Source organism: Protopterus annectens, chromosome 16.part0 (assembly GCF_019279795.1).
Source record: "Protopterus annectens isolate FY-2018-M chromosome 16.part0, PAN1.0, whole genome shotgun sequence".
NCBI classification, from domain to species: Eukaryota; Metazoa; Chordata; order Ceratodontiformes; family Protopteridae; genus Protopterus; species Protopterus annectens.
In genome coordinates this window covers 775802226-775818327 of record NC_056750.1, presented here as the reverse complement: position 1 = coordinate 775818327, position 16102 = coordinate 775802226, and the positions used below count along the sequence as shown (strand labels likewise).

Here is a 16102-nt window from a genome sequence, read left to right as displayed (position 1 = left end):
GTCTTAATATAGTATAACCTGGTGATATAATCTCATTATCTGAGGTGGATGGTTTAAGCCAGGTTTCACTGAGACAAAGAATATCTGGACAAAGGTGGTCAAGTAGGGCATGGAGGTGATGGACTTTATTATTTATACTTCTAATATTTAGATGGCTAATCAGGAGTGAGCTGGGTGGACTGTTTAGGGTATGGGTGTTAAGGGAGGAGATAGGATGTTAGAGTGATTGGTAGGAGCTGGGACAGGGTTTGGGTGGATGTCACCTTCCATAATGAGATTACATAGAGTTTTAATGGTCAGCTTCAGAAACTTGAGAATAAGGTTTTGGTATTTTTTTAGCTTTTGGGTTGATGTATGTAGTTTTAATAGGTAGGATGCGTTGAAGGTGAGAGGAGCTAGATGTAAGGGCAGTGTTCAACTGATCTCACTGACTAGGTACAGTCAGAGTGATAGTGTGCCTTCCTGGGAAGTGAAGGTCATAAAAACTTGATGTTCATAAGCAGTCAAAATATATGGGATAAGCATCAGTGGTAACATGGAGTAGATTACGAAAACTTTGAGTGAAGAGAGCAATGTTGCCTTAGTAAGGATGTGGGGGGGGTCTATGGGGTATTAAGTAGAAAAATTAGGTTGGGTAGGAGAATTTCAATTACTTGATCAGAAAAACTGATTGGCATAAGAAGAGAGGGATGTGGTCAATATAGTATAAATTTAACACCACTATGGGTGGGTGGGATTTGGGGGCAGGGAGGGGCGCAAAGCGAGCCTGAGCACAGTGGGGCTTAACCAAACCACAAGTATCTCAGGGTCAGTGAGTCTTGCTTAAGTTCATTTTTCACTATGGATATTTCTAACCTTGTTTCCCAAGTGTTTGATTTTTGGTACTGCCCGTAAGAATTAAGCTCACTAACTCAAATCACTGTAGGATTTTCTTGATTTTTAGGCAGTTTAAGGAATGTGAAGGTAGGAATTGAGCCAGGAGAAGCTTTTTTCCAAAGAAAGGCAAATATAAGATATGCAAGGAAAAATTGTTATGCCAATGGTTCTCGTGGGTTTTGACTTATAATAGCCACAATGGGAAGGTAAAATTGGTTTGGGGCTTAAGTAGGGGTGCCTGGATGTGCTATAGACCCAGTATGGCTAGCTAGCTTAATCCAACAATTTGAGTAGAGGAGGTAATAACCTTATCAGGTCCTTATGTTCCAGGGGGCTAGGCAGGAGCTGTTCAGTTATTTTGCCGTTGGGGTGTCCTTCTGTCTTTCAGGCCCTTCAGGAGGTCAGAGTAAGGGGACAATACCTAGTAAAAGATAGAGTTATCAAATTAATAGGCTGGCTGGACACCCTGCCAGATTGCTTACTAGGAGAGTGCATGAAAGAAGACATAATTTTAAGCAACACTTCTCAGATGGTTTGATAGTCCAATTCAGAAGTGGAGTTATGCTTATCAGAATGCTCATTTACATGTGTGTGTTTCTTGCCCTTATCTAAGCTCTTAAAGGCATAAGAACACCAATACATGTGCGGAGTAATAGAACTGTTAAACTTGAACCCTACTGTTACCAAAATGGTGCTTTCAAAACCTCCCCTAATGTTACCACCACTTCAGTCACATTGGAGAATGATTTTTTTTAACATTTTATGATATGATTTTTATTGATCCTCAACTGTTCAGAATGCTGCACAGTATTCAAAATGCATAGGTAACACCAGTACACCTTACACACACACACACAAAAAAAAAAGAGTCCTCAAAATGCTTCCTGTTGACTGATAATTTTACAATACACTACATCTTCAGAAAAGTCGCTTCCACTTCTTCACAGGTGTCCAAGAGTGGCTAAAATACAACTGGAAACCTAAATGATCTGAAGCACTTCATTATCCCTAAGTCACTTTTCAGTCCTTCGGCCTGGTATCACAATACAGTGTTTCTTTTGTCCTGTCATTGAGGCAGCAATTAGGAATTAGCAGCCTTAAGCATTTTCATTTTCCTGAATGTATACAGTTTGTATAACATAATCAGCAGGACTCATGAGGTGGTAAAATTCCTGAGAAAAAGGCTACCATTTCTTATTCCAAAGATATACTTCACTATTAGCTGTACCTCTTCAAGTTTCCCAGTACACAAGTGCTTTGTACTTTTCATTGTAAAGTACTGCATGATTAGATAAACACAGCTCTCCTTGTCTGCTGCCTAGGAAAGGGCAGAACAAAAGTAAAACAAAAAATGAAGACTAGATGAGACATGAACAACCTGGATAGCTTGAAATGCAGGTGAGAAATCTTTCTCCACCGGCTGGATACCTTGCACTCCACTGTCATGTGTTCAGGTCACCAGTCTGCTGACAGAGTAACGAGAAGGGACTATATCCTTTTCTTAGAAGTGACTGAAGCCAGCTGAGTGTGCCTTGCTGTGCTTGTAACTCATCTGTTATGAATTCCTAAAGAGACACAGATAAGGAAATAATATGAAAGGATAATTAGGTAAGAACTTATGACAGTAGGGTAAGGGATTCTCAAAAGGATTCTAGTAATCACATCTGTTTTACTTTCCTCCCTCCTCCTCATTCTCTCATTTCAGCTGAAGGACAAATGTCTTGCATACTAACTGAGCTTTTCTTATTATTTATTATTTTTCATTTTTCAATTCCTCCATCAACTCTTTTTTATAGAACACCGTCCTCCCAAATTTTCAGTGAAATATAAGAGAAGGCTGCAAGTCCTTTTTCCTGTCACTGGGAATACGTTTACTGTTGCTGACTGTGGTCCCTCAGTAAGAATGTGTGCCGGAAGACCTTTTTTAGAATTTTGCCCTGGGAGCCTGCTAGTTAACAATTCTCTGTTTGATTGTGAGGTCATGATGGTAAGAGAGGCTATTAAAATATTGTAACTGTAGCATGGGAGAATGTAGGTTGATTCTGAAGTTTTCTTTAGCTGCATGGTCTTATGGTAATTTTCACAATTTTGCTGTAGTCTGAGTACATGTCCCACTTTTGAAATCTGGTATCATTAGGCTTGATTTTTGTTTATTTTTTTTTTATCCTTTGTTGACCAGGTTAGTCCCACTAGGCTAGTAGCTTATTTTCAAGGGAGAATCAAGGTGGTATTTATACTACTATGTGAAATTTTGCCAGGGCATTGAGGCACTTCCCCTACTCTTTTCGATAGTTGCTGTGGGATCTTTTACATCTACTTGAGCTACCACCAACTTAAGCGGATGGGTCCTCAGTCTAACATTTCAGGAGAGGGATGACACACTCGGGAGTGCAACACCCTCTTATGCTGCCTGCAGTTTCAACAATACATCTACCTTGTTAGAGGAAAGAACCCACAGCCTTCTACATCAAATGGGATTGTGCTACTTGTTGCTATACTGATACTGCAACACTGATTTCTGTATTTATATATTTGAAAGCTCAAAATCCTGAACTCAAAATCTTGAAAGCTCAAAATACTGAAAACTCGTAATATTGAAAAGCATGCAGGACACCAACAGTGACTATATCACTGCAGAAATACAGAAACAAAGAAAAGACAAACCATATCCGTTTAAACCAACAATAAGTGGGGGGGCAAGCCCCCCTGCACCTCCCACACCCCCTGCTACTTAATTATATTAACCCCGAGATTGCACTTCACTACACTAAGATGAGTTATGTTGTAATATAGTACATTAAAAGGGAACATGACTAAGGTTACAACAGGCAGTCATGAAGCATGTAACTGTATGTTTGCAGTTTCTTCTGTGAAGTGCGATCTCAGATTTAATATATTTAATTACCAGGGGCTATGGGGGGCTTTCCCGCCTGCTTATAATTGTAGATGAGTAATATGTTTCTGTATGTATTTCTGCTGCAAATGTCCTGTATATTTTTCAGTATTATGAGATTCAGTATTAGGAGTTTTCAGTATTTTGAGCTTTCGAGATTTTGAGTTCAGGATTTTGAGATTCAGTATTTTAAAGTGAACCCATATATATATATATATATATATATATCTATACACACACATATATGTACATATGTACGTTTGCTTTTGCTCAGAGCTGAATGCAGCTCCAGCAGAACCCATAAACTAATACTGTTTCTGTTACAGCTCTGCAGTACAAGGTCTTAGATTCTGGAACAGGACATTAGCATGTACATGTATTGAGTTTATCTTTTATTTTTCTGCTCTAATGTCGTGCATACCAGAGCAACTTAATAAATTTAGCTTACATAGTACACTACTTTAATGCTAATGTTTTCTTTTTTCTTTTAGATGAAGATTTCTTTTAATGATGGTCTTCTAAAAACCTTTGAATATCCACCAGAAAGTTCACTAACGGAGGATAGTCAGGAAGAAGAGGAAGAGGAGGCACATGAGTCAGGAAATGAAGCAGAAGAAGAAGATGAAGAGAAACCTACATTACTTTTCATCCCTCGTCCAAGATACCTGAGCTCCCCTATGGTCAGCGCAACACTGCGACCTCATACAGTAAATGCAGGTCAGTGCTAATAACTTAATATTTTCACTAGAAATTAATAATAAAAAAAAATAATGTTAAGAATTAATGAATTTGACTGCATACTTTATCATTGTGTTAATGGACAAATGTCATTATACTACTGTGAAGTAAATGTAATGTATAACATTTGGAGCCGTGAAATTATCAAAAATGTTATGGATATCACAGGGTGCCACATAAGATAAAATACATAGATTATTGTGTATCTCTTTTGTGGGGGGGGGGGGGTCAATTGTCTCTCCATTCTCCTGCTGTACAACCTCCTGATGTAGAGTTAAAAGAGATAGACCACTTTGGAGGCTAGTTTAAGTCCCTTCTATATTATCTCTACAGAAGTTAAGTTATTTAATTCATATGTTATATTTTGCCAAGGTATGTCATGGAGGTTTGAATGTCTGATCACACTGAGGATCAGAATAGTCTGGGTCTCCACTTCTCCTTGTCAGTTCAGCCTGATGATTCAAATAGTATTTAATGCTACAGATTTATACTGTTGTCCACTAACACTGCTTGCTTTGTCTTATATCATTCTGTGAGGACACCAAAATGTCCATTAATGTCACGCTGTTTAAGGGGCCCCTGCTTTAAGGACCAACGTTTGTGAGTATTTTGTGGGGGTGCAGGACAAAGGACAGACTATTACAGCAGTGCTTGATGGATTTCATCCTTGGCAGCATTCTTGTGCTAGGATGCAAATGAGATATCTCCACACATAGATGGTTTACAGCCACAGCAGCAGGGAGGTAGATGGAAGTCCGACTTCTCCTGCACTAATCGTGCAGCAAGGTTATTGACATACTGGATACTGTCTGAGGATCTTCTTAGGAGGTTAAGCCAGGCCTCCAGGGTGCTGCTGACTCCTGGTCTTACTGCCCTTCTCTAGAAGCTGCATCTCACCCCATGGAACATTTTGGTCAGTCATAGATAGATTAGATTAGGTTCATAGATTAGTACTAGGCTAACTGCCCTTGTGGGATTTTAAGCCTAGTCAATTACCCAACATGATAATCAAATCCTGCACCTTGTGTCTGTAAGGTAAACACCTTAACCATTATGCCATCCTCCTACGTCATGGGCAGCACATTGGATGTAGACATTTAACAAAAAAAGTTGTTAAGCATAAAAGATGGGAATAATAATTTCACAAGATATATGATGCTTTCTGTAATGTCTTTAAACATTAATGGTCTCACAGATCATTACTCTTTTTTATATTTAACTATATGAAAAATGTAGAGTGCAAATAGCTATGCTACAGGAGACACACTTAGAAAGAACTGAACATGTGAATTTGATAAAGAAAGGTTTTCAGGATGGTTATTCAGTGGAATACCTGGGGCACAGGAAAAGAGGAGTATTTATATTAATTGTAAGATGAGCTCCAATAGTATTAGAAGAGGATAAAAAAGACAATAATGGTAGAGTTGTAGTACTAAGGGGATAATAGAAATGTCGGAGGGTTGCACTGGCATGTGCTTATTTTCCACCTAGAGCTGCTGTAATGGAGCTTAAGAAAATTCTGGGAGAAATAATCAGCTTTCAACAAGGAATATTACTTACAGATGGTGACTGGAATTTGATTTCATATGTTCATAGGTTGGTACTAGGCTATCAGCCTTAGGGCCTATACAAGCCTAGCCATAACAATTCCCCTGGCTATTTCTTCCCACAGTATTTACTTGCCTGTGGGGGGAAAATTTGCTTCTGCAGCAATGAAGATGTGTCTGGGGGGCCCAGAAGGGAAAATTTAACAAAAGAGGTTAGATTTTTAAAGAAATTTATGAAGATATTTGACATGGAAGATGTGAATTCGGTACTAGGAGTTTGGCGTGAATGTACATATTATTCCTAGGTTAGACAGAATTTACATTTCACAGGAACATGTGCATTTAATTGAAGGTCTTGATACGCACCCAGTAACTCTTTAGATCATGTGCCAATAATGACTTAAGCAAAAACACAGGGTAATGAAAAAAAAGAGACACTAGCGCTTTCTCGCCTATCTGTTGAAAAGAGAGGAATTTAAGGAATGGGTTGTGGAGATTATTCAGGCACTATTAGAGAAGATAGAAATTTCTTCTGAATATACAGCTACGGAGTAGGATAAAATGAAAGTGGAGTTTAAAAGTAGGGTAGAAATAAAAGAAAGGGAAATTTGGTTAAGAAGTAACCAGAATTATTTAGGAGGGAATGACAGATGTTAAAGTATTGCAAAACAGAGGTAATTTCACAGAACAAGAAGAGGAGCAACTGCATAATGCTAAACAGAAAGTAAGGGGTTAACTTGAAAATATGCATGAGTTTAGAAATATTGTTAAAACTTTTAGCACAATGCCTGACAACAGAAAGTAGAAAGGGCTGTCACCAAGCTTAGTTAGCCCATAAGAAGGAAGACAACAAGGGATCCTGTACAAGTATTAGAAATATTTTGGAAATTCTGTGAAAGTCTGTATAAAGCAGAGAAATGTGGTAATCAAGAAAAGATACAAATGGAAATGTATATGGAAGAATTAAATGTGCCAAGGCTAGAGGTAGATGAGGCTCAGTTACTAACAGTTAGGATAGAAGGAGATGAGGGAAAATGGTGATGTATAACCAATCTACAGGAAAGTCTCCAGGATTAGATGGTATTCCTGTGGAAGTTTAGAAGCTAGGAGGGAAAAACTGGTAAATATTTGGAAGGTTTTGTTTAACAGTATTTTAAGAGAAGTACCAGCATCCTGGAAGAAAGTGGTGGTAGCTGTAATATCTAAAGAGGGTAAAGATCCATTAGGTCCAGCTTCATACAGGCCCATTTCAATAGTAAACCATTATTATAAAGTATTTATGTCTATGATGGCTAAAGGAATGGCAAACGTGATGCCAAAATAGTAGATATGGATCACTGTGGTTTTGTGGCGGGGAGACAAACATTTGACAACATTAACAAAACAGTAATGATCCAGAGGGAAGTAGAATGTAAGAAAATACCTCTGTTGTCGGTGGGTCTTGATACAGAGAAGGCATTTAACAGAGTAAGCTGGGACTTTATGAGCAGAGAAATGGAAGCATTTGCATTCCTCATAAAATTATAACGTTGATTAGGAATATATATGAGGGATCGGAGGCGAAAATTAAAGTGGTGGGGTCCTTTCTGATGATCTCTGCTTTGAGCAGAAGAACGAGGCAGGGGTCTCTTCTCTCTCCTTTATTTGCATTATGTTTAGAATCATTGGCAAAGAAAATTAGGGACACAGACATTCAAGGATATAATTGTTATGGTAGTCAAGAAAAGCAGGCTGTATTTGCAGATGACACTATTTTATACCTGACAAAACCAGAAAGGGACATTACAGTGTCATGGAACACATTGAGACAGTTTCAGACATTTCCAGGATACAAAAATGAGTGAAGCTAAAACAAAGGCAGCAGCAGTATATTATGTACCCCAATACAAGTTGGTTCAGCAATATCCATACTTATGGGAACATGATAAAATTAAGTATTTAGGAGTACGGATTAAAAATTATTCTGGTGTAATACCTAAGGATATGTGAGAAGAGACAAAACAAAAGATAATACAAAAACTGAGAAAATGGAAGCTCTCTTATATGGATATCGATAGTAAGATACAAGCAGTTAAAATGTTTTTAGTCCATGTAATCTTGTACACATTAGGCATATTTTTAGCAAAAGGAGGAGAAGTTGTGAGTAGCAATTAATAAAGAGCTGAAGGATTTTATCTGGGAGGGGAAGAAGGCAAAAGTCAAGTTGGGGTATGCTTATTCTTTCAACAGAACAGGGTGAATTGGCATTACCCAATTTGAAGGGGTATTTCAGAGTAGCACAGTTAAGGCTCCTACACATAGCACAAGCAGAAAACTATAATTCAAATTGGAAGATGATGAAACAGGGAGAAGCTCAAGAAACAAGAAGAGACTGGGATTTTGGATGCAGACCTTTAAGGAGAATAACAATAATCATACAGAATATTATATTCATAAAGCAGCAGAAAGTATTCTAAAAACTAAGCCACCACAGGAATGGAGAAAGGAGATTCGGCCACTAGGAATGACTGCAATTAGGGACACAAACAATAGGTAAGAGGGGGCTGGAATTTATTGGGGAAAACTGGCAAAGGAACCAAGGTATTAGGAGCAAATAACTCGAGAGAGAAAGGTAGTAGAATGCGAAGACACCAAGAACTTATTTGGGCTGGAGGTTAGAGATGGCCTTCCCTATCAAGGATTGATATCAGAGGATAGGCAAAGAGAAAGAAATAGGGGGGTCCTAAATGAAAGACCTGCACTGGTAGCATTTTTACTAGAATCTAGAACAGAAGTTGATATTACGAAAGGAATAATTAATACAGCATATAAAATATTCCATGATGGCTATAAGAATCAGTCAGTGGAGGTTAGAAAGGATTCAGAAGAGAGACTGGATAAGCAATTCACAAAGAAAGAATGGCTTAGTGGTTAACTACTGTGACTGTAGTGTACAGGGACTTGGGTTCAATCCTTGCAGAGGCTGTTTAATTTGTTTGGCTCTGTAGCTCAGGGGTTAGAGCACTGATTTGGTAAACCCCTGCTAGACAGGGCCCCAGAGAAGTAAATATTGTGGGAAGAAATATAAAGAGCACAGAAACGGCTAAGGATAAAACCAAGGTGCAGAAAAAATAGTAACAAAACTAAAAAAGTCGCACCAAGCTGACACACAGTAAACGTTTAGTCAAACAAACACAAAATGGTAAGCGCTTTCACAACTACTGTTGCTTCATCAGACATAACTCCAAAATAACAAAATGCTTATATAGATGCAATCAAAAAGCCAATAAACCTATTAATTTGAATTGGCCAATAGTGTCATGTCACATAGTAATAGTGTCATGTCACATAGTACCAACAATAGAGTAACAATTAAATAAGAATTAAATAAAAAAGAGAACTAAACGAATTGTGAATAAGCATAACCCTTATAACTTGCTCAAATGCATAACTTTATATGTATAATATATAAAATATAAAAAATATGTATAATATATGCATAAAGATAGATAAAACCTGTTGAAAAGAAGTTAAAAATTTTTAAAAACAGTATTAATGTTTAAGTCGTCTAGCCTTTAAAAAAGGCATTAAAAAGGTAGTGCCATTTAGGCCAGGATATTTCTCAGCATTAAGTCTAAGAATCCATTTTTGTTCATGCCCCTCTGTAACATTTTCTACATCTCCTCCTCTTAAGTTTCTAGGTATATGTTGTATAACAAAGAACCTAAAAGTGTGAGAATTGTCAGTGCAAATTACATGGTTAGCTAGCGCATTAGATTCCTTATGATTATTAATATCTCTAATATGTTCTAATATTCTGTCTTTCAGCATCCTGTTAGTTTTGCCTACATAGAATGCAGGACATTGCTGACAGAAGCAAAAATAAACAACATCAGTAGTTCTACAATCTGAATACTGGTGAGACTCTAAAATCATTCCTAGCTGGTACCCTAGATAATAATGTAACAGCTAGGAATGATTTTAGAGTTGTGTTTCAGTTCTCCAGTAATGTGAATCAATACACGGAAATTATTAGAAGACAATGGCATTTGCTACAGGAGGTCCCTGGTCTTATTGAGAAAGTTGGACAGGCCTTCACTTTCAGTTTCAAGAACGTTAAGTCCCTGAAACAGCATTTATGTAATGGGGAAGCACGAGAGACTGTGAGTCCTTCTACCCGCATTGGCACCTTTCCGTGTAGGAGATGTAGTGCTTGCCAATATATTTTTAGTAAGAATAAATATACACATCCTACTAGACATTTTTTTATATGTTCTCACCAGTATTCAGATTGTAGAACTACTGATGTTGTTTATTTTTGCTTCTGTCACAAATGTCCTGCATTCTATGTAGGCAAAACTGACAGAATATTAGAGCATATTAGAGATATTAATAATTGTAAGGAATCTAATGCACTAGCTAACCATGTAATTTGCACTGACAATTCTCACACTTTTAGGTTCTTTGTTATACAACATATACCTAGAAACTTAAGAGGAGGAGATATAGAAAATGATACAGAGGGGCATGAACAAAAATGGATTCTTAGACTTAATGCTGAGAAATATCCTGGCCTAAATGGCACTACCTCTTTAATTCCTTTTTTAAAGGCTAGACAACTTAAACATTAATACTGTTTTAACTTCTTTTTAACAGGTTTTATCTATCTTTATGCATATATTATACATATTTTTTATATTTTATATATTATACATATAAAGTTATGCATTTGAGCAAGTTATAAGGGTTATGCTTATTCACAATTCGTTTAGTTCTCCTTTTTATTTAATTCTTGTTTAATTGTTACTCTATTGTTGGTACTACGTGACATGACACTATTACTATGTGACATGACACTATTACTATGTGACATGACACTATTACTATGTGACATGACACTATTGGCCAATTCAAATTAATAGGTTTATTGGCTTTTTGATTGCATTTATATAAGCATTTTGTTATCTTGGAGTTATGTCTGATGAAGCAACAGTAGTTGTGAAAGCACTTACCATTTTGTGTTTGTTTGAATAAGCATTTACTGTGTGTCAGCTTGGTGCAGCTTTTTTCGTTTTGGGAAGAAATATCCAGGGAATTGGGAATTGTTATGGCTAGGCTTGCATAGGCCCTAGGGCCGATAGCCTAGTACCAACCTATTAACCTATGGGGGCATATATGTACGTCTTCCAAATAAAACAAAGTCTAGAAGATTTAGGCTCTTTGCTTGGAAGTGTTTACCTAGGTATTTTTATACCCCAAGTAGACTCCAAAGAATTTTTCCTCTGGTAGACAGCAAATGTTGGAGGTGTGACAAGGAAGAAAGAGGTAACTGGGAACATATTTTCTGGGAGTGTAATGAGGTGCCAAACTTTAAAGATTCCTTGCAGATTGCTCTGTCGGAGATGCTGGGTAAGCAAATTGGTGTAACTAAAGAAATTATTTTTTGAGCTATGATACCAAATCAGAATTGCCTAGACATAGTAAGGCCTTGCTGAGTTTAAATAAGATGGCTGCCAAAAAAGCAATTACTAGAAAATGGAAATCAGTGTGTAAACCAACTTTACTAGAAGTGAAGATGGTAACAGAGATAAAACAACTGGAATCGGGATCTTTAGAAAAGGGTATGAGCAAATTACGTAGGGAAAAAATTGGGACTTGTGGAATCAATACATGCAGAGGAAGAATGAGGTTTAAAAGAAGTTGGGATTTAAATGGGCTGTGTAATGGTTGACTGACTGACTGGATGTATTATAAGTTATGTATAATGTTTGCAGCTACAGTTGTGTCGGCATGGTTTGTAATGTGTAATGTTTACAATTGTGATTATGTTGGTGAGGTTTATTTTCATTTATATAAATGTAAGATTGCTTATGTCGTACATGATAATTTAATAAAGATGTTTCTTGTTTAAAAAACAAATCATAGGCAGCACATGGGTCAGGAAGACCATCAGATATGGTTGCATCATACCTCTTTTTTCCCTGCTCATTTCTCACACATAATGCTTGCTTGGATGTTCCACTCCATCAGAAATGGAAATTAGGTAGGAGGTGAAAGCTGCTTGAAAAGAGAGTTGTGTAAGCTGGTCTTGAGGGACCAGCAGAGGCTAAGATCCTGTTTGGCAGTGTCAGTGGCTCAACATGTGGCACATTTACCTCAAATGCCCTTGACTCGAGCAGTTTCTACTGTTGGTGGTTTACTGTAGCTGACATTTGTGCTGTTGTAGCCCTGATAACCCAAAACACTTTTGTAAGACAGTAAAAGTTCAGCATCATCTCCAGGCCTCACTGTGCCTTTGGGTCAGTGGTTGTTAAGGTGATGTTCCCTTGATTATATTATACCCATTTGGCATAACAGCTTGGATCTCTCGTGACAGTACTGTGGTAGATGGCTATCTTTATCTGATATGAATGATACAGGTACTTCACATACTGCTAGTTTTGCATGAAGAAGTTCTATCTGCTGTAGCAAACTCTCTCATCAAACCTCCCTCTTGTTTTTAGGCTCATAAGGCATACTTACTTTTCTGTTTTAGTCATGTGATTTACAGCTTTCTGTTGGCCCAAAAGTGGAAAGGTCTGGTAGGAAGCACTACACAGTTAGATTGGAGGGGACTACTTGCAGCCACTGAAAGTTTTGCTTGCTGAGCAAACTGGCAGTTAATATATAATTCATAAAAATTCATTACCATATGGACCTTATACTTACAAACCTAATGTTGTGGTAGGTACCTATAAAGTTCATATACTTTCATTTTCCAAGGACAGAAATCAGAAACAGCATATGGCAAGGCATGTGCTTGGCAAACTAGAATGACTGCATTTCTTTACTTGCTGCATCATTTGCATAGGATAGGAAATTAAAAATTTTATGGTCCCACAAAGAGTAGTTGAAATAGAGAGATGCTGTTTTGTAGAACAGTTCTTTACTATTAACAAAAGTAAAATAACGCATCTAATTACATTTTCTCTTACTAAATATCCTTCAAGAATCTTCTTGCCAGTCATTTATGTTATATTTATCTTATACACGTTTTATAAATATTTTTTTTCATTTCCTGAGGTTAGAAGGTTAAAGAAAGAAATTGCTTATAATGAACATAATCATGAACACGCAGTTGCAAATTAGGTACCTCGTAAGAGAATTCTAAAAGAGGTAAGTGAATTATTTGCCAGAGAAGAAATTCTGAATTGTTAAAAATACAAAGAAAAAAAAGTACATGAAAATTATACTTGTCATTTGGCAGCATGCAGGATGTGTGTGTAAGATTATACTTTTGTTCGGAATAAAATATTTCAGAGCCACTGAAGCAGATGCCATGATGTAAGATTGTGTTGCATTAGTTTGCAAATAAGATTGGCAGATTGGTTCAGTTACTGAGTCATGTTTATTTTAACCTGCCTTGCATGTCTAGAATGATGCTGTGCGATTCTTTTTAAAGTAGCTGTTAAAAGAATAATACTACTATCTGTATACATAAATGAGTGACCAAGAGAGAAAGGCCAAAAATAACACAGGAGTAAATACAAGATAAGGAAGAAAACATAAAACAGGCAGTAGGCTTGGATAAAACTTTTCAGTTACTAAAACAGGAACTGAACAGGATGTTATTTTTAAAACCAGAATGAAAATTTGCCGAAGACAAAGGTAGTTTTTGTGTATGTATAGGGAAGTGTCTAGGACATTTAACCTGTTATATTGTAAGGTAGGGCAGAATGGCTTGTAATTACTATAGTTACTGCATGACACAAAGAGCTGGTATTGAATATTAAAATAATAAGAGTAGCTGTTAGTGTTGAGAAGCTTTGGACTGACTTGTTGGCACAGAGTTGTGATGTCCATTTGTGCTGCCTGCACCTTAGGTTTAAACAGTGACCTGTTTAAGGGAGGGCAGCATACTGGTGTTTAAAATGAGAGTCTCCAGTCTGTCATCCTCTTGTGGGAGAGGATATAGGTTGAGATGCTGTTGGACAGGTTTGTAGTGTTTCCCAGCAGCCCTCTTGCGTTAATTGTAGGATGTGGACAGACCTGCTTAGATAGTAAAAGGGTGAACTTGCATGCTGCAGATTAACCTGCCCCCCTGGCTGGCATCATTGCATATCTGTGCTCCCCTGGGGTGGTGGATTCACAGCCGGAAATGCTAACATTTATACTGATGAGATGTTGGTTGGTAATGCTTCAGACCTTTTCACTTTCATTGACTGACACTAAATCTTTGCATAGTGGGTTGATCTTTTCTGGGTAGGGAATTGTGTGTTTTCATAGCCTTGCTTTGTAAAAATAAGTGGAATAGGATGGAGAAATGTTCATATTGTTGGCACAGACAAATTTTACATAGACATATCTCTAGAAGTGAGTGCTGGACTTTGAAGTTTGCCTTCCCTTCTTTCTCTGCTTCCAAATGTAAATTTCAGTGCTCATATTTGCAGCTCTATGCCACCAGCGAGTTTCACTGATAGCCCTGTGCATGTGTCTTGAGGCATTCTTATGACCACAAACCCTGTTTTGTTCTGGGTAGTCACTATCTGGATCTTACTCTTGCAAGCTTCACAGCAAAGCCTCTCCATTAAATGCCAAAAGAAAGGAAAAGGCTTAGGACATGTAAGGCATATAGAGTATGCTGATGTGGTAATCAGATCCTAAAGCAGAACTGACTGACAACATTTCTAGCAACTGTTACTCGCACACATTTAAGCTCAAGTCCTTCACAATAACTCAGTGCATGACAGATGAACCCATGAACAGTAATGTGATGCATGATAAAAACCTGTTCTCCAGTAGGTGGTGGTATTGCAGCAACCTGACTGCCCACTTTCCTTTCAAGAATGGGCAGCCCATTGTTGATCATGGGTTCATGTCCATAGATTAATATCTCTTTCCTCGAAAGTAAAAACTGTGAAAACATTTTGTCAAAAGTGCTTTCAGTAAAACTCTTGAGTAAATCTTTTTTGCAGGGAGGCAAGCCCACTTGCACCCCAGACAGACACACACACACACACACACACACACATATATACACACACACACACACACACACACACACACACACACACACACACACACACACACACACACACACACACACACACACACACGTTAACATTAATATACCTACACTGAGGCCACCCAACAGTGGAGAAAAGGGAATTCTCTGCTGTTGGAAAAAGTGTTTCTGGTGAAACATTTTCACTAAAACAGCAGTTTCTTAAACTGCCATCATCGCTCACTTTCACTGCCTCGTTATCCCCTTCACTGTGGTCACTAGTGGATTCTTGAACAGTGGGGTCTTAGTCATGCCTTCTTACTTGTCTGCTGTACAGTCAGCTAACCTCCTGGTAAGTAATTATAGAGCGTGAGATGATGTAAGAAGTCACAAGGTGGCTCAGTGATGTTGCTTTCTTGTACAGTGAGCCATTGCAGTGAAGCAGGGGTCCTGCATCAGCTTGATGTAAGGACAAGGACTACAAATGTGCATCATGTTATAGAACATAAATTATGTGCAGATATTCACTGCTACTGCACATTTGATGCTGGAAAGATTCAAAGGCTTTGAGTTTTATTTCATGAGCAAGTGCTTAGATTTGTGTTCCAGAATTTATGTAGTAATGCAACATAAGGGTACACTCCATTTTGAATGAGATATTAAACCGAGGTTGCAGTGTACCAGAGTTAGTAGTGACGCTGGTGAATAATAAAGACACAACTCTCAAGTTCTTTGATCAAAAATCAGGGACAAAACCAAAAAGTAATGGGAACAAAGGCCCAACATAAATGTTAAAATAACTTATTTAAATCAGTTACAAGAACAAGAGATTTTGCATCATCATGTTTTCTTAACAATAAGGAGTGTGAAACCCTAATGTCTGGCACTAATGACTGATGGTAATCCCAAGTGAGTTATCAGAAAAAATCTAATATTTTCCAAGGAAATTGGCAAAAATATGAGGAAAAATCAAGGAGATTGTGTAAAATCAGAGACAGTTGAGAGGTATGGTTGAAAATTCCTTGACACTTTTTAAAGATGTGTAGAATTTCTTTTATGTCCTGGCCAACTCATTACTAGATAGTA

General features: G+C 37.6%; 1 protein-coding gene across 1 annotated transcript in view; it reads left to right on the top strand.

Annotated features, from left to right (window-relative positions):
* The window catches only part of TPRN (taperin), a 456868-nt gene that overhangs the window by 244193 nt on the left and 196573 nt on the right, over positions 1 to 16102 (top strand). Inside the window, exon 2 of the mRNA XM_044058457.1 lies at positions 4261 to 4486. Coding sequence (XP_043914392.1) covers positions 4261 to 4486 — 226 coding nt within the window. The remainder of the gene's footprint in view (positions 1 to 4260; positions 4487 to 16102) is intronic.